Raw genomic sequence first — 24,427 nt, forward strand, 5'->3', positions numbered from 1 at the left:
TGTGAATGGGTTTATATTGGATGACTCAGAGGAAGTTAAGTTAGCAATTAATACAGTAACTCGGATGCATGTAAATTCTAATACTTCTCTTTCAATAATATACTGGCATCTCTGAGACAGTTGGTCTAGGATAACAATGAACGTTTTTACTTTCTGGGTGGGATTTTCCTCCCTGCTATGCACTGATCACTGGCGGCAGATTTTATGATCCCACCATTGTCAGTGGGGTTTTCTGTTGACTGCACCCCTTGCAGCTGGAAAACCCGTGGTGGGGTGTAGGGTCGGCAGAACTGTAAGATCCCACTAGTGTAAACTGCAGCAAGATTTCAGCGTATACATTTACCAGTAGCTGATGGTGGAAGGCAGTAGTGTGTGAATTAGTTCTGGAATTTAAATTTCATATTTGAATTGTCACATTTCCATTCTGTGAGAGAGGTATGCCTAGTTAGCATTTTTGGCCTTCTTTTTTATCTTAAGCAATAGAATAACTTAAACACTCATTGCTTGCTAGCATTCAAATATGATGTACTCTAAAATAGTCATGTTTGGCCGACGCATGATAAATGGGGCAGGGTTTCTCAGGTGGTACCATTTCCCATCCTGTCATCTGAACCGGCGGTGAGGAACATGTTTCTGAAGAATGTTAATTGGCTGGAGTTGGGAATTCCACCCCTCATTCGAGCAAAAGTCCTGCCTCAGAGAGCTGCCGACCAATCTGATTGGCTGGCAACTCTATTGTCCCAGCAGTGCCGGTGGCACCAGTAGCCAGCACTGGAACTAAACACAGTCCCTGGATTCTAAATCCTGGAGTCCAGGGCCAGGTAAGTGCATAGGGTCTCACGGTGAGGAGGGCAGCTGAGGCTGGGTTGTGGGAGTGAAAAGCGGGTGTAGAAGTCTGGGAGTGGGAGCGGGAAGGTGCACCTGTGGGGGAGCTGATCTTTGGTGCCATGTGGAAAGGGGCCCTTGAGGGAGGTGTCCCCATCCAAAACCTGTGCTTCTCCCTTGCCCCTCAACTCCTCCCAGAGCCTCAGAACCTCAAATTTTTAAAAGAACATTTATGGGATGTGAGTGCCACTGGCTGGGCCAGCATTTAATACCCACCCCGAATTGCTCACCATTTCAGAGGGCATTTGAGAGTCAATCACATTGCTGTGGATCACATATAGGCCACACCAAGTAAGGATGGCAGATTTCCTTCCCTAAATGACATTAATGAATCAGATTGGTTTTATGACAATGACAATGGTGTCATGGTCGTTAGACTTTTAATTCCAGATTTTGTAATAAATTCAAATTTCACCATCTGCCATCAAATACCTGATGACAAAGTTAACTAATATATCTCAGGTTATACCCACAAATCATTTGAAATCATTTTAGTTTTGAGAATATAGAGATATTTTATTGAACAACAAGTTCCATAGTTAATACAAAAGCATGTTTGTAGCCATCTGTGTGTCATTTTTGAAATGTATTCATGGGATATGGTATTAGTGGCAAGAACACAGTAAAAAGTCTGACAACACCAGGTTTTAGTCCAACCTATTTATTTGATAATATTCTCACTAGCTTTCGAGGGGACAGCCTCTTCGTCAGGTGAATGGAGAGTTCTGGCCTCAGACAGAGCATATAAAGCACAGACAGTTTAGAGATTACTGATTAAAATGCGAATCCTTACACCTAACCTGCTGTTCAAGACCTGAAGTGGCTGACAATGTGAGTGGTAGGAGCACTGATCACAGTTTAAAGAGATGTGTATTGTCTCCAGACAGTACAGTAAGTGAGGTTTTGCAAACCCAGGCAAGTCACAGGGGTTACAGATAGTGCGACATGAACCCAAGATCCCTGTTGAGACCGTCCTCATGTGTGCGGAACTTATGTGGCAAGGCCAGCATGTATTGCCTATCCCTACTGTCCTCAAGGTGGTCCTTGAGATAATGGTGGTCAGTCGCTGCTGTCTTGAACTGATGCAGTCCATGTGGTTTAGGTATGCACATTGTGCTGTTGGGGAAGGGGAATTCCAGGATGTTAACCTAATGACAATGAGGAAACGGTGATATATTTCCAAATCAGATGGTCTAATAACTTCTGGCTATGTTAGGACATTTTTGATTACATTTGTATTGAGTAACAACCTAGTAATACATATTATTTCTAACAGTCAGGGTGCATGGTGACTGTTTATCCCACTATGTAGATCTGTTGATTATTTAAGTACCTCATGCAGAATGAAAATAATGCTATTCTTTAAGCATTTAATGTGAACACTATTTTGAGGAGTGCAGCTTCTTAAAATGTCCAATGTTCAAGTTAAAAAACATAATAAAGAAACATAACCTGCAGAAAAACCACAAATGCAGATTAAAAATACCCTGGTTTTGTTGTAACCACCTCTTCGTAACCTTACAATAATACAGTAACAGGAAAGGACCAGTAATTGCTGTCAGTAGTGAAACTATTCTTTAACTTCGATTCTGCAAATGGCAACGGAAATTTATGTTCTGTGTAGGTTGAGTTGTATTTTAAACAATAGCTAAAAGTCTCAGACTGGAAGCCTCAATATTACTTCAAGCCAAGTGCACTCTGTTTTTGGTTTCTGGAGCTCCAGTTCATAGAATCATAGAATCCCTACAGTAAAGAAGGAGGCCATTCAGCCCATCAAGTCTGCACCATGCACAATGCTGCCCAGGCCCTATTCTCATAACTTGACATATTTACTCTGCTAATCTCCCTGACACTAAGATCAATGTAGCGTGGCCAATCAGCCTAACCCGCACATCTTTGGACTGTGTGAGGAAACAGGAGCACCCGGAGGACATGGGGAGAATGTGCAATTCCACCTGAGGCTGGAATTGAACGCAGGTCCTTGTTGCTGTGAGGCAGCAGTGCTAACCACTGTGTCACTGTGTGGCCCATCAGCGGAGGTCCTTGCTTAGCAGTTAGAACTTCAATGCTTAAAGTGTGTGCAAGATGATGCACATTACCTAAACATTTCAAAGAACTCAGTCTTCCCATTTATCAAACTGACTTCGACAGCATACTGGAGTTGCAGTCCATGCAGCATTAAAGAATTGTGTGCAACCATCTTGCTATCTAAAGTGCAGCTAAAGCCAGAGCCTGACTTTAAACCATACCTTCAGCATTGGTGCAACATTAAAGTTGTAGTATAAACAGACACTTAGTGTGTAAAAATACACTTTTTACATGAAAATATTACTAACAGATCGTCAGTGACATTGCTCATAACCGTTGAATTATAGGCTATTTTCTATTAGAGCTGTCATCAACAACGTTTGATTTGGAAAATGTTACAGGAAGTAAGTGTGACATTTTTGTAGGTGCATTGCATATGCAAAAATTTTAATATTACCTAATGAGCAGGGCCAACAAAATAGGAGTAGGAATAGTATATCTTTAAATAATAGGATGGGGCTGGGAAGTATTTTTTAATTGACAGAGGTATTTTAAAATTAAATAATATAAACAATATTGGTATTTCAGAACGTAGATGATCACAGGTTGGAAAGAAAGACCTAAACAAACTGGCTGGTATAGAACAGGAAGTAGGAGCTTATAAACACTGAAATTAAGTCTGGAGCTATTTTGCCTAAATTACAAACATAGAAATATTGGACAGAATAGAAGTGGAAGGGGAATGGAAGCTGTGGGGTGGAGAATGAAAAAACAGATCAGAGCAGACTGGGTCTGAAGGTAGTTTAATTCTAATACATCCAACTTAGGCAGTTCTGCCTCACGCCTCTTTCTAAGTGACTGATGAAGGAGTGGAACCTAAACAAACAATGAGATGTGGTCAAAACGAGAATGTAACTAAAGCAGGGTGTGACTTGGAAGAGAGGTATTGTTCTGAAGTGATTGTCACGGAGTAAGGTCACCTCTGAAAAAAGATATATTTTGTTGAAGCTTTTCATCTTGTACTCATCAGGAAATTTTGCAAGAATACAAATCCAGGGAAGAAAACAAATGTATACTGAATGAGAGTGCTGACTGGTTGGCAGGTCGACTACTGAACGACTAAACGGTTAGGAAAGAGAAGTGATTTTGAGCTGGGGCACTTCTAAAACATAAAATGTTCCTCAGAATCTGTGTCCTGTATTATATTGGCCAGGGCAGGTAGAGTGTTAAGTGGATGCAAATTGAAGGTGCAACAGCACTATTTAGTGTAGGGGATTTGTAAGACTTTATATTGAAAACATGCATGTGACTGCAGGTTCTTTATATTTTAAATGTTAGGCCCCTCTGTATTCTTCTAACTGCTGCCTTATCAAGCATAACTGAAAGAAATTTTGAAACACGAATAAAATTATACATAGATATGCCCATATTCATATATATGAACATAAATTTCAGTTCTGCTCATTTTCTTCCAAAAATCTCTCCTAAATAGTTCTATTCACGATGCCAGCTCTCCAACATATGTTATCATAGTATTTCTTCCTGTTGAGTATCACAAAATCGTGTGCACTCATGAACCCAAGCCACCTTTGCTCTTTAAGCAACAAATCAAAATGGAAGTAAATTATGCACTCTGTTCTTGTCCGAACTAGTATTCAAGGAGCAGTTACGATACATCCCACCACTTTGGAGAGCTGCAGAGAAGGACTGCGATAATGGTTTGTAGACAGAAGGTACACTTTCACAAGTTGGTTGGTTAGACCCATATGCCGCAGAGGTGGTTCTGTAGAGAGGGTTTTGAGGTTTAACGAATGGAACCGGGGAATACGATGGTGTTGGGATCTTTGCCATGCAAGAAAAGATAGGGTTTCCAGGATTCATACAGGGAGGCCACATCTTCTCCTTGGTTTCTACCGTTGTAGGAATGGCAGGGATGGGATCATCCACATTCATTTCTTTTCTTTGCTCGACCATTGGAGTCAAAGATTGATTATAATCATTTCTCACCGGGTCTTTACAGTCATCCTTTAGAGCGATTGCTATGTTGCGATCATTGCACACACTGTCTTCACATTGCTCTACAGTAAAGGATGGATTGAAATCACCCTGCAGTTCATCCTGAACCACCTGAGCATGGGATGAATCAAGATTATCACGCATGTCAGCTTTAGATTCAATTTTAGGAGCTAAGGGTGGATTGAGATCATCGCAGATTGAGTCTTCAACCTGAATCTTCTCAGCAAGTGAAGCAAAATTGGCATCACATGAAGGATCAGCCTTTAATTCAAAGGGTAGTTTAAGATTATCACATACCGAGTCTTTAAAATGAACTTTTCGAGCGAGGGATGGATTGATTTCATTTTTGGGCGCAGCCTTTGGAGCAAAGGAGGGCGGCTCATCATCGCACGTTGGGTCTCTAAATTGGACCTTTCGTGTCGCTGGATGTGGATTACAGCTCATTCTTCCTTTAAGTAGGTAGGTCGGGATCTTTCCAGGCGCAGCAGTCACCTCTCTGGGATGTTGATCGATTTCTCCAGCTCCCTTTGACCAGCTATCAGCTTGGTAATGCAATGGCAGTGTGTGTAGACAGGGAGGGTGATGCTAGTTGTAGGCAATGCAGTCAGCTGTTTGCCACTCTATGTGTGTATCCATTGGTCGCCATGGATCCATTGTTCGGCTCGAGCTTTTTGTTGTGGCAGCGTTGCCTTGGTAACGGCGCCTGATTGGTCGCTGGGGATGACGCGCACCCGTCGCGCGGGGGGATGCCGGGAGTTGTAGTCCGGGTGTCGTGGCGGCGGACCGGCGGGAGGGAGGGTTGGGACTGCAAATCCCACAATGCGGCGCGCGCGGCGGGCCGCACGCCTGCGCACTGGGTGAAGGGAGAGTTGGTGGGGGAGGGGAGGCCTTTGCTTCGCTCGGCAGCGTCACTGCTCGTCAGTCAAAACATCACAAGGGGGCCGCGGCTGGAGGCTGTTGTTTTTTAACCAGTCAACAGTGTTTAGTTATCGTCGGCTGGAGGAGAGGGGCGGCAGGTAAGGGCTTGGCTCCGAATGACAATCCATCGGCTGTTTGCAGGGAGGAGGGTCGCTGATGGCTGGGGGAGTGGGGGGTGTTTGGGGGGTGTCTGATTTTGAAGGGGCCGCGGGGGCTGGGGAAGGGAGTGAGGGCCTCGGCAGGGGGGTGAGGGGCCAGGGGGGAATTAACCCCGTCCCCGGACTGACCTATTTCCACCTCCCACCCTCCTCCTCACCGTCTTCGCCATCGGCTCCAGCTCCCCCGATGTCTGGGTTACTTTATTGCACAGGTGGAGGAGGAGGAGGACGAGGCGGCGGCGAAGGTCACCGCACGGCCGGCTGTTTATTTTGGTTCTAGCAGCGGGCTCACTTCCTCCTGGCTTCAGATCAAGCAGCTCGGCGTGACTTACAGCAAGATCTGATCGTATTTGTGTAACTTCCACTTCTCCTCCCCCCGTTACCTGTTGTAATAATGACCGCACACTTTAATCCAGGGATGATGAAATCAAATTTAGCCTCCTTCCTCTCTGCTTTGATGGTAATCAGCAGCGATGAGGAATAGTTGTAGTTTTTAAATTCTTCCCTGGCTGGTCAATATTTGTTGCCCATCTCAAGTTTGCCCTTGAATTGAGTGGCTTCCTAAGCCATTCCGGCACTCAATTGAGGGTCGACCAAGTTGCTGTGCCTCTGGAGTCACATGTAGGCCAGACGAGGGAAGGAGGGCGGATTTCCCTCCCTAAAGGACGTTAATGAACCAGATGCATTGTTTTTTTACAGACGATGGTTTCATAGAATCGCTACTGTGTAGCAGGAGGCCATTTGGCCCATCAAGCTTACACCAACAACAGTCCCACCCAAGCCCTATTCCTGTAACCCCACCTATTTGTCCTGCTAGCCCCCCTGACACTAAGGGGAAATTTAGCTTGGCCAGTCAATGGAACCCACACATCTTTGAACTGCGGGAGGAAACCGGAGCACCCAGAGGAAACCCACGCAGACACAGGGAGAACGTGTGAACTCTACACAGGTTGGAATTGAACCTGGGCCCCTGGTGTTATGAGGCAGCAGTGCCAACCATTGTGCCACCCTTATGGTTTCATGGTCATCAGTTGACCCTTAATTCCAGATATTTTGTACTGAATTCAAATTCCAGTACTTGCTGTGGTGGGATTCGAACCCAGGTAACCAGAACATTAGCTGAGTTTCTGGATTAATAGTCTAGTGATAATACCACTAGGCCATTGCCTTCCCACACTTCATACAACAGTCCTGAACTGCATCTTTCCCTAATTTATGTGTAAAAGGAATGTGAATATTCCTGAAACCTACAATTTTTAAATCATTTTTAGTTTATTAGTGTCTTAAGTAAGCTTGCATTAACACTGCTATGAAGTGTGCACTGTGAAATTCCCCTAGTTACCACACTCTGGTGCCTGCTTGGGTAGACAGAGAATTTACCATGGCCAATGCATCTAACCAGCATGTCTTATTCCGATGGTTAAAAAGGACCGTAGGAGGAGAGGTAATAAGCCGTGGATAACGAAGGAGGTGAAGGAAAGTGTTAAGTTAAAAGTGGAGGCGTTTAGAGTAGCTTAGAGTAGTGGGCGAGAAGAGGATTGGGAGAGGTTTAAATGTCAACAAAGATTGACAAAGAAGTTGATAAAGAAGGGTAGGAGAAACTATGAAGCTGGGCTAGCGCTTAATATAAAAAAGGATAGCAAGAGTTTTTATAAATATATAAAAAGGAAGAGGCTGGCTAGGGTGAACGTTGGACCCTTGGAGGATGAGAGGTGGGACTTAGTGGTAGGGGATGGGGAAATGGCTGAGGTCTTGAATAACTTTTTTGTTTCGGTCTTCACGGAGGAGGACGTGAATAATTTGCTGGGTGTTAGCGATGGAAAGGTGGTAGGACTGGAGGGTCTCAATGACATTGTTGTTAATAGAGAGGCGGTGCTCGACAGACTGGAGGGACTGATTGTGGACAAGTCCCCAGGACCGGATGGAATGCATCCGAGGGTTCTGAAAGAAATGGCGGAGGTGATAGTGGATGCCTTGGTGGTTATTTTCCAAACGTCGCTGGATTCCGGGGAAGTGCTGGAAGATTGGAAAATGGCTAATGTTACGCTGTTGTTTAAGAAGGGTGCCAGGCAAAAGGCAGGGAATTATAGGCCGGTTAGTTTAACGTCTGTGGTAGGTAAAATGTTAGAATCCGTCATCAAGGAGGAAATTGCGAGGCATCTTGAGGGGAATTGCTTGATAGAGCAGACGCAGCACAGTTTCGTTAAGGGGAAGTCGTGTCTGACAAATTTATTGGAGTTCTATGAGGATGTGTCTAGGGCAGTGGATAGAGGAGAGCCGGTGGATGTGGTCTGTCTTGATTTTCAGAAGGCATTTGACAAGGTACCTCACGAGGTTATTGCAGAAGGTAAGGGGGCATGGAGTTGGGGGTAGGGTGTTAGCGTGGATAGAGGATTGGTTGTCAAATAGGAGGCAGAGAGTAGGAGGCAGAGAGTGGGGGTTAATGGGTGCTATTCAGATTGGCGGCTGGTGACTAGTGGAGTGCCCCAGGGGTCGGTGCTGGGGCCTCAGCTATTTATCATTTATATAGATGATCTGGAGGAGGGAACCGAGTGTATGGTGTCGAAATTTGCTGATGACACCAAGGTTGGTGGAACGGCAAATTGTGCGGAGGGTGTGGAGAGTCTGCAGAAGGAGCTAGATAGGCTGGGCGAATGGGCCAGGAACTGGCAAATGGAATTTAATGTTGGCAAGTGCGAGGTGGTCCACTTTTGGTAGGAATAATGGTGGGAAGGACTATTACTTACGTGGCGAAAAACTGCAGCAGGCGACGGTGCAGAGGGACCTCGGGGTCCTTGTGCATGAGTCGCAAAGACCCAGCCTGCAGGTGCAGCAGGTGGTCAGGAAGGCGAATGGGATGCTGGCCTTCATAGCGAGGGGGATTGAATATAAAAGTAGGGAGGTCTTGCTGCGGCTGTATAGGGCACTGGTGAGGCTGCAGCTGGAGTACTGTGTGCAGTTTTGGGCGCTGCACTTACGCAAGGATATTTTGGCCTTGGAGGGAGTGCAGAGGAGGTTTACTAGGCTGATACCGGAGTTGAGGGGGTTGAGCTATGAGGAGAAGCTGAATAAACTAGGCTTGTACTTGTTAGAGTTTAGAAGAATGAGGGGAGATCTCATTGAGACATATAAGATGATGAATGGGATGGATAGGATAGAGGTGGAGAGGCTCTTCCCACTCAGAAAGGACAGTAGGACTAGGGGGCACAGCCTCAAGATAAAGGGGGGGGGTGGTTTAGAACGGAGTTGAGGAGGAACTTCTTCACTCAAAGGGTGGTGAATCTCTGGAATTCTCTGCCCGTTGAAGTGGTGGAGGCTGCCTCGCTAAATATTTTTAAGACGCGGGTTGATGGGTTTTTGATAAGAGAGGGGATTAAGGGTTATAGGGAGAGGGCGGGAATGTGGAACTGAGCCACGACAGATCAGCCATGATCTTATTGAATGGCGGGGCAGGCTCGAAGGGCTAGATGGCCTACTCCTGCTCCTACTTCTTATGTTCTTTCGGACTGTGAGAGAAAATCCTTGCAGACACTGGAGGAAAACGTGCAGACTCCGTACAGGCAGTGACCCAAACTGGGAATTGAATCCGGATCCCTGGTGCTGTGAGACAGCAGTGCTAACCACTGTGCCACCAGCTCTACAAGAATGGAAGATTATCATAGCGTGGTTACATCACAAGAGGTGGTTATTTGGGCTTGCAAGAAAAGCACACTGTGTAGGATGTGGGTGAGGAGACAATTCATTACCTCAATAACTATTTTGGGGTGTATTCAAATGTAAAATTTGGAGAAGGCCACTTTGGCCTGGTAGACCTGTTTCATTTTCATTGACTTAAATCTTGGTTTCCTCGTCTTATTGCTTCATCTAAACAACTGTACTTGTTTTTCTTTTAGACTGATTTATATATTGACTTTGGTGGCTTTTCTGGGAACTTATTTCACTGGTTTATTTTTTCTTTATATGAGAATCAATTGCTTGAGTGCCCCTTTTTATTCCATGCTTCCTAATTTTTAAATTGTGTGAATAAACAGTGAATAATTTGCCTAGTTACTCTTTCATCCTTAATTATTGTGAATTTAATCTTTAGAATTCTGTCTACTTTGTGATTTAATGATTGTTTTAAATTTTCTTGCTGTAATAAAGCTGCTGAAACATAAGGCAAAGCATTAGCATATTTAAATTCACCCTCAACTACAAAGATTTGAAGCACAGTTTAAATAAAAACGACTTCTGTATCATGTCATCTCGTTTTGTTCCTTTCTGCCTTTCGCTTTTTTCGCTCCACCCTATATATTTACTGGTATTTTGCTAGGAGGATTTGTTTTTTGTTGCCATTTATTTGTTTAAAATGCTTAGTTCACTTTTATTCTTCCTGCTTGCATTGCAGTTTTTGGTTTAAAAGGCAGATGGCTACCCATTGGCTGGAAACCAGCATTAAAGGCAGGGGTTCCACCCGATGAAAAGCCTATATTTGCTGACGTAATGACATCCTGGATGTAAAATGAAACCAGAATTCAAAATATGTTAACTTAAAAAAACACTTCTGCTTGCAATTATTTTTCTGCAAGTTATTTTCATTCCTACAGGTCACGTGCTTCAAGTTTTAATTTCATTTTTACTTTTAAGTATAACCATTTCTTTTCCTCATTTTTCTTTTACATTTTTCTTTGTTATCTGCTATTCATTCCATAGTTGGGAGCAACTATCAAAATACACTGGACTCTCAATCAAGTCCAGATTGTCAACGTGTGCCATGCACAAAATGCTGAAATTGCTATGTTGCTTGAATATGTATTGCCGATCATTGGAGCTCAGCATTGGCAGAATGTGTGATTTCATCCTTAGTGCTGTGAGAGCAAACACTAGCATATTTTTGAGTTTAAATAAATTGTGCTTTAAGCAAAATGGTACTTGTGTATTTGTTTTCCTGATGAAGAAATTTTGATGAGATACGTTTAATATAGTAGTGTAAAAACCTGTTTTACAGAGCTATACACAATTTCCCTTTCCTTCTCTTTGCAATATGAAGTTGGACTTTTAAACTAAAATTTTCGAAATATCTTTTCATTACAATTTAAGTAGTTCTTTTGGCAAATTATGAAAATAGTGATTCAAGTACTATTTACTTCACTTACAATTTATAAAGCAAAAACATCAACTAACTCACTAAATAGCCAAAATAACTTTTGCCAGTTACATACATTGTATTTTTAATGTAACCAGGGAAGCAAACTGAACCTGAGAATGTGCATAAGTATATTCTATTCTCAAGATGGGAACCTGCATCGAGTGGAGTGCCATAAGGATCAGTGTCAGAGCTATAATTATTTACAATATACATTAATGACTTGGACAAGGGAATTGAATGTGCTGTTGCCGAGTTTGTGGATGACACAAAACTAGGTGGGAACTAGTGGTGAGGGTACGACAGAGTCTCCAGAGGAATAGAACAGGTTAGATGGGTGGGCAAAAGATTGGTAGGTGGAAAATCATGTAAGAAAATGTGAAGTTCTGCACTTTGGTAGAAAGGCTAAAGGAGCTGAATATCATTTAAATGGAGAAAACTGCAATACAGAGAGATTTGGATGTCTACGAGCATAAATTACAGAAGCCAGCAGGTAATTAGGAAGGCAAATTGCACGTTGGTCTTTATTTCAAAGAGGGTAGAGTGTAAAAATAGGGAATTTTTGCTAAAGTTATACAAGAACATAAGAAATAGGAGCAGGAGTAGGCCATCTAGCCCCCTTGACCCTGCCCCGTCATTCAATAAGATAATGGTTCAGTTCCAATTACCCGCCTGCTCCCCATAACCCTTAATTCCCTTATTGGTCAAAAATCTATCTATCTGTGACTTAAACACACTTAACGAGGTTGTCTCCACTGCTTCAATGGGCAGAGAATTCCAAAGATTCACTACCCTTTGGGAGAAGTTCCTCCTCAACTCTGTTCTAAATGGACTCCCCCTTATTTTGAGGCTGTGCCCTCCAGTTCTTGTTTCCATTGTAAGTGGAAGTAATCTCTCTGCTTCTATCCTGTCTAGCCCCTTCATTATCTTATATGTCTCTAAAAGATCTCCCCTCACTCTTCTAAACTCCAATGGGTACAGGCCCAGTCTACTCAATCTCTCCTCATAAGCTAACCCCCTCATCTCAGGAATCAATCTGGTGAACCTTCTCTGCACCCCCTCCAAAGCTAATATATCCTTTCTTAAATAAGGGGACCAAAATTGCACACAGTATTCTAGGTGTGGCCTCACCAGTATCTTGTACAATTGCAGCAAGACCTCCCTGCTTTTATACTCTATCCCTGTCGTGATAAAGGCCAACATTCCATTTGCCTTCTTGATCACCTGCTGCATCTGCAAACTGAGTTTTTGTGATTCATGCACAAGGATCCCCAGGTCCCTCTGCACAGTAGCATGTTGTAATTTTTCACTATATAAATAATAGTCCATAGCACTAGTAACACCACACCTGGAATACTGTGAACAGTTTTGGTCCCCTATCTAAAGAAAGATGCACTGGCATTGGCAGTCCAGAGGATGTCCACTAGTTTGATCCCGGGTATGGAGAGGTTTCCTTATGAGGAGAGGTTGGACCAGTAGTCATTGAGAGGCAATCTTATTGAGACATATAGGATTCTCAGCGGGCTTGTTAAGGTAGATAATGAGATTGTTTCTCCTTGTGGTAGAGTCTAAGACCACAGGGCATAATATCAAAATAAGGGATCACCAATTTAAGAAAGAAAAGAGGAGGTGTTTCTTCTCTTGGGGGCTGTGAATCTGTGGAACTCTGCTGCAGAGAGGCTGGGTCATTAAATTATGCTCAAGGCTGAGATTTTTAGACAGATTTTTAATCAGTAAAAGAATTCAGGGTTTTCAGGATTAGGCAGGAAAGTGGAGTTGAGGATTATCGCATCAGATCATTCATGGTTTCATTGAATGACAGAGCAGAACCGATGGGCTAAAATGCCTACTGTCTTATGGTCTTATTTACCTAAATTATATGAAGACATATTTCAATAGTTGTAGAAATCAATTATTAAGTTGGTGTGCCGTTTTGGTTTACACATATATCATCATTTGAAGAGTGATATTGAACACATAGGCAGCGAATTCTCGGCTCTTGCGATCTTACCGGCGATTTATGGCGCAGTCAGCATCTCGCTCATTTTGGGTGAGAGGCTGAATGTTATTCAAATTTATGCTAAACGTGATTTACATCTGTTTAGCGAGTCTGATGCTCAATCGTCTGGGCTTACTTGCTTTTCCAGTCTGACCAGGACAGGTTTCCTCTGGCGAGGGGGGGTGGGGAAAAAACTGCTCTCAATTAATGGGAACAGGTATGTTGTTCTCTTGCCAGTAGAACTGGAGGCCGTTAAGGCCTCCTGGGAAGGTTGATGGCAAGGGAGTTGCCCCTTGGGCAGTGCCAGCCTGGCACTTAGGCATTGCCATCTTGGCAGTGCCTGCTTGGCACCTTGGCAGTGTCCACCGGGCAGGGCTTTATTGGGGCTTGAAGTGAGCATGGAGGGCAGGGCCAGAAAAGGACGCCAGCAAGATTGGGATCTCTGAGGGAGGGGGCAGTGCCAGGCTGGCCGATTAGGCAGGCAGGGGGGAGGGGGACACTGCTGTGCATTCTTCCTGTGAATGGCAGGTGGAGGGACAGGGGCCACAGCCACTCTGCATTGTGATCAGTGGGGAGAAGGGAGGGCAGCCTGCTGCTGTCCTCCATTGTGATGGCTTGGTGGGGGTGGTGTTGGGGCTATATTTTTGGGCGACGTGGGGCTTGTGATTGACTCTGGGTCCCCGCAATTGTGGGGATGGGGGTGGCTGTGTTGAGGCTGACTGCAGCAGCGGAAGCCTGACAAGTGCAATAGCTCCCTCTGCTGGTTGATCAAGCTGGCTGGAATGTTAAGCCCCACGCGTTGCCATCAGTAGCTAGAAACAGTCAAGCAATAAGTGCATAAGCTTGGGCGTTAAAACTCACCCCAAAAACAGATCTGCAAATCTATTAACACTTGGATGCTTAGAATTTTTCTTATAAAATTCAGTCCGTAGTGTTTGCTGGTGATGATTCAAAATAAGATCCTGGTTAATGGACAGGTAGAAGTTTTAAAAAAAATGGTTTATTTTGAAAAGTTAGGATTTAATTTTTTAAGGAAGATTGTTAGCTTAAGAACGTGACTGTAAAGTTTGCATGTGGAACAAAGTTACTGCTGGTTATACAGATATGTTGTAAGTTTTCTTTGTATTTCCTAGATTAGTGAAAACCATCCAGTTTGTCGCAGCTATTATAAATGTCACAACCCTGATTACATCTCCCTAATCATAGCAATTACAGTTCTGAAGGGGGCTGTTTCAATCCATTGTGTTGGTGATAAATCCTTAATTGGACAAGTCTATTTCCTTAATCTTTCCTGGTATCTTGCAAGTTTTTTTCTTGTCAAATGTTATTTTGAAAGCAGCTTCTCCGCCCATAATCAAAATTTTTCTATTGATGTGCTTATCAGTTTTCTAATGCAAAATATTAGCGTGTGTGCTTAAAGTTTGATTTGGTATTGAACACTGATCAGTAAGAACTGGGGAGAAGTAGAACACATGAAGCTGAGGTCCAAGTTAACACCATACAGGTTATTAACTTGGTTAGTATATGGTTAACAAACAGAAAGCAAAGAATGGGAGTAAATGGGTGTTTTTCTGCTTGGTGATCAGTGACTAGTAGCGTACCTCAGGGATCGGTGTTGGGATCACAATTGTTTACGATTTACATAGATGATTTGGAGTTGGGGACCAAGTATAGTGTGTCAGAATTCACAGATGACATTAAGATGGGTGTCAGAACAAAGTGTGCAGAGGGCACTTAAAGTCTGCAGAAAGATATGAGTGGGCAAAGGTCTGGCAGATGGAGTACAATGTTGGCAGATGTGAGGTCATCCATTTTGATAGGAATAACAGCAAAATGGGCTATTACTTAAATGGTTAAAAAATTGCAGCGTGCCACTGTGCAGAGGGACCTTGGTGTCCTTGTGCAGGAACCTCAAGGAGTTTGCAGATGAAGCAGGTAATTAAGAAGGCAAATGGAATTTTGTCCTTTGTTGCTGGAGGGATGAAGTTTAAAAGCAGCAAGGTTATGTTGCAGTTTTATAAGGTGCTGGTGAGGCCACACCTGGAGTACTGTGTACAGTTTTGGTCTCCTTACTTGAGAAGGGATGTACTGGCACTAGAGGGAGTGCAAAGAAGTTTCATTAGGTTGATTTCGGAGTTTAGAGGGTTGGCTTATGAGGAGAGACTGAGTAAACCAGGGCTACGCTCATTGGAATTCAGAAGAATGAGGGAAGATCTTATAGAAACGTATAAGGTTATGAGGGGAATAGATAAGATAGAAGCAGGGAAGTTGTTTCCACTGGCAGTGAAAGCCTCAAAATAAGGGAGAGCAGACTTAGAACTGGGTTGAGAAGGAACCTCTTCATCCAAAGGGTTGTGAATCTGGAATTCCCTGCCCAGTGAAGCAGTTGAGACTACCTCATTGAGTGTTTTTAAAGCAAGGATAGATAAATTTTTGAACAGTAAAGGAATTAAAGGTTATGGTAAGCAGGCGGGTAAGGGGAGCTGAGTCCAAAAAAAATCAGTCACGATCTTATTAAATGGTAGAGCAGGCGCGAGGGGCCAGGTGGCCCACTCCTGTTGCTAGTTCTTATGAATGCTATTTTGTAGTTACAGAGAAGCATTGCAAAATTTTGCCATCAGTGCATTAAACATAATGGGAGGGTACTAAAAGTTTCCAGCTCCTGTCAAATCCTATGATTATTATTGGAATACATGTTCTTCTATTTCATGCAAATAAAGCTGTATTACAGTATAAATTTTCTGACTGAAACCTGCACAAGCTGAACAGTTGCTGTAATCTGGTTTAATTGCCCTTTTAAGCTTTCAATAGTGGCTTTGTGCATTTTAATGTCAGTTTTATTGAATGAAAAATTTGACAGGATTGAAAGGTTTTCTGAAATGTCAAGCAAATCTGGATTTTTTGAATTGTGCATGGATATGAAAAATGTTGAGTGAACCTTGGAACTGTTATGTCTGATTTTTGCATCTGGGGGTATGACATTTAGCCAACAAAAGAAAATCAAAATAGAAAGAGGTTGCATTTGGTTTTTAAAAAAAAATCAACAGATGCCTGTAGCTTTAACTTTATAGATTGATGTTGGTAGCTGCTAGAACGCTGTTGAGTTTTAAATTGATTTGCAGCTATAGACTAATAGTGCCATCACAAGGATGTATTTATCAACTATATGTAAGTATTTAATTTAAATTTGCATTCCCTGTGTACAGCAGGGGCCTTGCCTTCTCGATAAGGTGCAAGAAGAAAAGATGGGTCATGTGGTTCCTCAAACAAAAGCGGTCTGTTATTACAGTTCAGTTTACTATTAATCCAATTTTGTTCCTGGAAGAAATTTGAATTAGTCACTAGTATGAACTAAACAATTTAAATTAAACAGCATAGAAAGTTTTCCTTTTGTACAGATTAAGAGTAGTGTTGGCCTCTTTATGGGGACCAGTCTGGTTCAACTAATATTGTCTGAGTTCTAGGAACTTAGATTGAAAGTATTATTAACAATAGACTAAACCAAATGATTGCGGCATAACAAAGTTACACTTTGATTTTCTTTTGCTGATTTTGATGTACTTTGTTTTGCAGTTACCTTGGTGTGAAGATGTCAGAGAGTTCCAGCGATAGTGAATCATCTTGTGGTTGGACCATAATTAACCATGAAGTAAACAATATTTTTCTTCTATCTCATAAAGCACAAAGATAAACATTGAATTGTACGTCTTATCTGTGCATTTGAAGAACTGAGTTTTTAAAAATCATGAGACGCAAGAACTGTGCAATAACTTGCATTAAAAAAGGAACAATTTCCTCTATGCACTATTACAGAAACATGTTCTTGAACTTTTTCTAAGTGTGTTTAAGATTTTGGCATGCAGAGGTAAATAGGGGAAATCTCTGCACCTCTCCCATCTCTCAAGTTGTACGCCAGTTTGCATAATATTCAGTTTGATATTTGCATGGCTTTCTTCGAAGCTAGTTGCTCTTGCTATGCTTTATTTTGTACCAAGTGGCAAGTGAAAGATAAACTTCTGCATAATTTTTGTATAGCTTTGCAGATGTGTTGTGAAAAATCCCAGCTATGTTCTATTTGGAGTACAGCATTCTTGCATCTAGGCTGATGTAGTGGATGCAACATCTTCATAATTGTTCAGAATTGAAATTAAATCCCACAATGGAAAATTTATAAATGATCCCTGATTAAAATAAATCATATTGTTCATGTACAAGGGGAAGCTAGGCATCATTTTTTTGAGAATTAATAAAGCATTTTTGATGAGCAAAATTGGATTTTGTATATTCAATAATTGTGGCAAAAGTTGTTTAGAAGAAACTGCAAAGTTTTTTTGTCAGTAGTCAAGTATTAGAAGTTTAATCCGCATATACAGTACTTCAAAAAGAAAATAGACTATCGTGCAGAAGTGGAACATAATAGTTCCTGCTCACTATTTTGCTTATCATAACAGTCTGATATGCCAGAACTACCACAGGGTGGATATTAAATGTGGCTATCAGCTGTATTTTTTTATATATGTAAGTATGCACTTGAACAGCACTGAGTACTGAGCACATACTGGAAGAGGTTGGAGGGTGTGCAGCGCAATTCTTCAGCCCTGTGGAAATCGCGTTATGGCTGGAGAATCATACGCGTATGGTCAAATGTGGTTTACGCTCGAGAGAACCCCTATTGGGATTCTCCCCACCTCCCCTCACGCAGTCATGCCCAATGAGAGTGTGACCAAGATTATCATATTTAAATATGCATTTCAAGGTTTTAGCTAGATTCACCTGGCTCCCGGTATTTAATGACCCTCTGGCACAAACAGGAAGCGGGCTTGGGACTCGGAGGCCATTAAAGCCCCTGGATGGTCAGGGAGATGGATGCACAGTGCTGAAATGTTGCCCCTCCCCCCACGACCATGGCAGTGCTAACCTGGCGGTGCTCTGGTGGCACTGAAAGGGGCAGAGTATCTGAAGGGGGTGGGGCCTTAGGTGACCCCATTGGAGGCAGAGGCAGGGCCATTGCCAGGATTTTGGAGGTGTGGGTGCTGGGTGGCCTTCATGTTTATGTTGACATTGGGACGCCATTAATCTTTGAAGAGCAGGTTTTGCCATTGTTCCTTGGTCCCGCACATCTCTTTCCTGCGGTAACCTCCCCAAGCTTCAAAAGAATGACTACGTGTGGGTGAATAGTAATCACCGCTTTTCCCACCAGAAATGGCAGTCACTTTTTGGGAGATTTCGGCCCGTGATTTCTAGCCAAAGTTAGTATTGTTCCTTAGCCTCTGAAGATGCCCATGCTTGTCTGTCTTAAAGATAGAGAAAATAGATGTGGCTTTCCATCCTTCTCAACCTGGGTGTAAATTGATAGGGATTTAAACAGGAGAAAATGGATAACCAAGTGTGATGGTGTTTAATTGATAACGATATTTTTGGGTTTGGTTTCCTTAATGTTAGAGTCGGCACAAGAAATTATGCCGATCTGCATTATACATTGATTCCCACATCTATACGTCCCGATTTGGATAGATGTAGAATAGTGGTTTTCTGGAAGAAGGAAAATCTGAGATAAATACCAACCATGCAACTCAAAGTGGTGACTTTTTTGTAATTGCCCAGACATTGATTACTGTTTTATATTCAAAACACTTGTCGCTGCTTTTGACTTTCCCATTTAATAAATGGAATCCTGGAATTAAAGAAGCTGAAATTGCTGTTCCTGAGGATATTTTCCACTGGGGGTGTAAACAAAAGACTTACACTGGAATGAAGTTTCTTAGAATATCACTATGCAGTTTTCACATACAAAATTATCTATAAATTTACATAAGTGTAAAATAGCTGCAAAAAATTCTAATTGTATTTAAGCCTAAAAGCTAGATTGGGTAGAAATATTGCTACAAACATTTCTAGTCAATGTGCTTAATTCAGATAAGGTAGAATGGTACCGTGAACATCAATTGACATGAAAATTTCCACAATCGTTATAAGCTGGTTTCCACGCTAATCCTACTGATGGCAGCTGATGCAGGAATTTGTGTGAATTTCGTTTTCATAAACCAGAGTGATTTTGCTAATTTTTATAATCGGGGTCTGATGAAAGGGTGGGTTGTGTTAGTCCCTCTTGATCTAATTGATGTTATGAAATTTAAAGTATGAAGTTATCAAACCATGTACGTTAAGCATACCATGTTTAAGAAAATGCAATTGGGGGAGCTTTTTATAATAAAAGTAGCAGTATATGATGCATTACAAACACACTTAAAGATAGAGAAAATACTGATTTCAATAAAAGCAAATGGGGGGAAAAAATATAAAGCCAGAAATAGAAGACTTTGGTCTTGCTGCTTTTAAATTTTGGATGTCAATTTATACTAATTTAGGATAAGTTTTTTTGCTTGGGGGGCAAAGCTATGTTAAATGAGCAAAGTGGGGTTTCAGCGAACATATCTGGGATGGAGCTATTGATTGAGGACGTTTTGTGTAGAGGTTCGGGAGTGAAATATGCATAACTTTCCTCAAAACCTGATGCTGTTGTTGTGTTGAGGAAATCCTGGCCAACAATATTTACCTAGTGGCTGAAATGTTTTTCAGTACATAAATGCTGAATATCATCGTGCCAGATGACTGTTTTGATAGCATTCAGTAGATTGGTTCAGCAACAAAGCAGTTTTAGTCAATCAGGACCATAAACTGTCTGTTATACTTTGAAGGTACCATGATATATTCAGCAATTGAACAGTAGATGCTGATGGACTGCAGTGGTTAAATATTATAACAATTGTTCCTATGGATAAAATGCCATTAATATTCACAATAACGTCTCAAGAAAAGCATACTCAATCCATATGGCTCTCTGTTTTAAATGTTATTTTAAAATATGGGTTTGTTGTACCAGCAATTATGAATATTTTAAGATTTAGTTTCACCTTTGTGACCATATCATTGCCAGTGTACTTAGCCCCTGCCCTTTGGAGCATGTTACTCCTTATTGCCTATTACTAACTTGTTGAAGGGAACCTTTTATGAAAACATATAGCTCCTGGTAAAATGTGCTTTCAATGTCTTACTCTGTGGCAGCTTTAACCTCCTGTGAAGCAATTCATTTGATTGAAGGTTTTCAGTAAGTACACATCTGGGTTTAAACGATAGCATCATGTTGGATTGGATTTGATGGGTCACATTGTATGTTATGTATTCTCTTACCCTTCTGGCTGAATCAGTAATGAATTTCTGGAAACGGTACACATGGTTTCTGTTAGCTGCTTTCTGGAGGGAGTTTCCATTGCAGCCCAGCTAATATTTGCATTATCAGGATAAAATCGAGACATGCATTTTTTGGGGGGGGACATTTTGGTATAAATGGTGCATTTGATGTAATTGTACATGGATTTGGGAATTCAGACAGTTGCCTGAAAAAATATTAGGAACAAAAGGTCACTCCTTGATTCTGTTTTACCATTCACTGAAATGTCGGATCTGCAGCCTAACTCACTATTCCTGTCTTTGCACCATATCCATTATACCTTTTACAAACAAAAATAATGGGGAAACCTTCATGTATCATTAAACATGGGACTGACTGCTGTGAAAATGAAACATGCTTTTGAAATGCTGATTTTGATTGAATGTGGAGGCTGTGGTTTCCACTCTACATGTTTCATGGAATCCCTACAGTGCAGATGGAGGCCATTTAGCCCATCAAGGCTGCACAACAATTCCACCCAGGCCCTACCTCTGTATCCCCCCATATTTACCCTGCTAATCCCCCTGACACGAAGGGGCAACTTTACAATGGTTGATGAACCTAACTCGCACATCTTTGGACTGTGGAAAAAAATCGGAGCACCTGGATGAAACCCACGCAAATACGGGGAGAACGTGCAAACTCCGCAATACTGTTACCCGAGGCCGGAATTGAATCCGGGTCCCTGGTGCTATAAGGCAGCAGTGCCAACCACTATACCACCGTGCCACTCTATGCCATTGACGGCTTGATGCTACCTTTGCTTCTCCAATTATCACAAAGGTTTCAGACTGACACTAATATCCCAATCTGTCTCTTTAAAACACTGTTTGGTTACGAAAAATAAAGAATTTCATATGTTTTGTCTGGCGTATTGTCAAAAGATCGTGCATGAAATCATTTAAAGTATCTGGCTCAGAATAGAGAGTCAGGGATTACTGCCAACAGAGGGCCAGTGATAGTTTGACTTCATGGTTGCTTGGCACAGGAACTAGGCTGCCTTTATGGGGATCTAATTGTGATGAAAGATGGCTCAGGATGACATTGAAGGATAGCATATTTTGTAAATAGTGTACACTGTCTTGAGCCGAATATCATCTGTGTTAAATTGCCTTGGTCTGAGCAAGTGCATTCAACTTGCCTTTTTGAGAGGAAAATCAATTTGTGGTGTATTATACAGTCCAGTGGTAAAGGATTTTTGGGTTTCCTCATCAATTGCCTAGATAAGAGGCAAATAAAGGCACGATCTGGATTGTAGGAACCATGAAATCCACTTGGGTTTAGGATCACTGAGCACTCTAACTAGAGTACCTTGAGCAAAATAAAGCTATAGGTTGGGATTTTCTGCCCTCCTGCAGTGAGTTTTCCAGTGGCGGAAGTTGTCCTAGTGTTCCCTGGCAGTGCAGCCGGTGAGCCATGGAGAGCACCATTGCATTGATGTCTGCACTGGCCAATGGCAGGATGCCTCCACTGCTGGAAAACCAGATGCAGAAAATCCTTTTCATAATGTGCACACCTTCAAGTTGATCTCTGAGAGATTGTACCCTGCTGATACCAGTATTTTGTTTTAAATGATCAAAGTGGTACTAGTTAACTGATCTTCTTTGCTTAGGGTTCTGATGTGGAGGTACTCAGTTCAGATAAAGGAGAGGCTGAAGGCGTTTCACAGCCTTTATCAGATCAACAACTTCACAAACCTTTGGAATTGCAAGGTAAGCATCATAGCAAAATGGAAGTATCTAGACATACTTTTTAATTTTCTACTACAACTGAGATAAGTACAATTAAGTACAGTAATGAGTCACTATTTTGTTTAACATTTTGCCCTTTCCCCTCCTGCTGGGATACAGTTCCATGAGCACTGAATACTCACCAGCATCTTGCCCAGGTGGCAGGCATTCACGTGATGGAAAGGGGCATGAGGCAAAGGGAGTGGGTGCTGGGTCTGGCTTCTCACTCTGAATGGTGTTTGCACACTGCTCTCCCAGGCCCTGTTGCTCAGCAAGTTCCTTGATGTAATGAGGGTTGGTGTCAGGCAGGATTTGGATGTGACCCCCTTCACTCTAACCTAAATTTAAAGGCATCTATCATATCCTTATAAGCCTCATAATTGTAGTAATTGGGTCAAGTCTCACTTCAGAAGCTAAGCACATAATTCAACACTTGTTTTGAATCTTAAGCGAGTGCTGCATTATTTGATCATTTAGATGCGACATTGAATCAAGCCTCTGTTTGTGCTCTCGTGATGATCCAATTCTATAAAGAGTGGGGTGTTTTTCTGGTGACCTGGCCAATATTTGTATGTCAGCTAACATCTCTGAAAACAAAATACTTAATCATGTAACTCAGTTTCTACTTTTATATTTCCTTCCATTACAATAGTAACTACACTTTAAAAGTGCTTCTATGAATGTGAAACACCTTGGTGTGTGATGAGGCCCTGGAAGAATCTATATAAAAGCAAGTTCTTTCTCCTTTTCTTACTCTTTTTTTTCTCCTTTCTTTTGACCTTTTTTTTCTTTCATGGGATATTGATGTCATGCTGGCTAGGCCAGGATTTATTGTCCATTCATAACTGTCTTTGAGAAGTAGTGGTGAGCCGGTTTCTTGAATCGCTGAAATCCGTGTGGTGTAGGTACACCCACAGAGTTGTTAGGGAGGGAATTTCAGGGCTTTGACCCAGTGACAGTGAAGGAAAGGCAATATATTTCGTCGTCAGGAAACTCATAGATGGTGATATTCCTGTGTATTGTTGCGCTTGTTCTTCAAGTGATAGAAGTCATGGATTTGCAAGGTGCTCTTAAAGTTCCTTTGCTGAGTTGTAAGTGGTACACACTGCTATCACTGTGTGCGAGTGAGGGAAGGAGTGAACATTGAAGGTGATGGATGGGATACCAATCAAGTGCACTGATTTGTCCTGTTGTCAAATCATGCATTGCATTGGTGATTGGTTTTGCCATTCTTAATGAAATGCATGCTGTGATGCATTTGGAAGAGCGAGAAAGTGCTTTGTTCCAAGGGATTGCACTGCAGTGTGTGGCCAGAACATTTTTAAGCTCAAGTGCTTGTTTATCTCAGCAAACAGGTGCTCCGCTATGCTGAGTTCCAAATATTCATCATGCTAAGCATAAGTGCATTTCCTGTTCATGAGGTGGGGAAGTGTTCGTTGCTACACTTTTGAACGAGTTTCTCACTGGTTAGGAGAAGCTGTTGAATCACAGTGCCTTACTTTCATGGCGGGGAGGGGGTTGGGGGGAGAATACTGCTTGGAAAAAATATAAACACCTTGGAATAGAGGCTAAAATTGCTAGAAGCTGCAGACACTAGCAATTTTAATTGTATAATGTATATTTAATGACAAGAAGAAAGGGCCTTAGGAACGAGAAGTCACTGCTATCAATATAGCTTAGTTAGCAGTGTTCCTATTGAACAAAAGCCTCAAGAAAGATTTAAATTGATTTGATTTTCAATTAATCAAATTGTCCTGTGTGATTTAATTCGATCCTGGATACACTTTCAATGATATAGCATTATAAAGGGATTATAATCAACTACTCTATATTTAAATGTTAAATTGTAATTTACTATAATAAATTTAACTTGCAATACATTTATAAAATCTAATGTGAATAGTTTGTATATTGATTATTTTTATTAAGTGGAAATGTTGCATTGCATTATTTCGTTTCTGCGATGTACTCTGCATTGTGAAGTTTTAATTTTGAGAACTGTGGTCAACTTGCAGTACGTCCAGTGGACAAAGGGAACAGATAGCTTTCTCCTGGGATCTTTACTGTGGCAACTACTTATACTACTTTCTACATTTTAAAATCAAAAGTGTAAAATATGTTACTCTCCCTTATTTATTTTTCAGCAGAAGAAACTGGACATACACAACTGCCAATAGAAACTCTCAACTCCTCAGCTACATTAGAGGAAAAGGAACTCCTTTCTGAGGTGAGATTGAGGTGAAATCATTTTCTGTATGAACACACAGTCGCAGTATTCATTTATCAAGTGATAACACGTTGTGGCTTTTAAGTCTTGTGTAATGAATTTAAAGAACA

The 24,427-nt window shown here is 41.8% G+C and overlaps 1 protein-coding gene across 5 annotated transcripts in view; it reads left to right on the forward strand.

The window, feature by feature from the left end:
• The first annotated feature begins 5,374 nt into the window (after positions 1-5,374).
• The window catches only part of ccpg1 (cell cycle progression 1), a 46,803-nt gene continuing 27,750 nt past the window's right edge, over positions 5,375-24,427 (forward strand). Inside the window, exons 1-4 of one of the 5 annotated variants that reach the window (XM_080214283.1) lie at positions 5,375-5,945; positions 16,703-16,778; positions 21,973-22,072; positions 24,235-24,317. In XM_080214283.1, the coding sequence (XP_080070409.1) occupies positions 16,719-16,778; positions 21,973-22,072; positions 24,235-24,317 (243 nt within the window). In that variant the 5' untranslated portion in view covers positions 5,375-5,945; positions 16,703-16,718. The remainder of the gene's footprint in view (positions 5,946-16,702; positions 16,779-21,972; positions 22,073-24,234; positions 24,318-24,427) is intronic. The other 4 variants (XM_080214282.1, XM_080214280.1, XM_080214279.1 and 1 more) reach the window with 4 other exon arrangements.

Source organism: Carcharhinus amblyrhynchos, chromosome 28 (assembly GCF_965287045.1).
Source record: "Carcharhinus amblyrhynchos chromosome 28, sCarAmb.v2.hapA, whole genome shotgun sequence".
Lineage (NCBI taxonomy): Eukaryota > Metazoa > Chordata > Chondrichthyes > Carcharhiniformes > Carcharhinidae > Carcharhinus > Carcharhinus amblyrhynchos.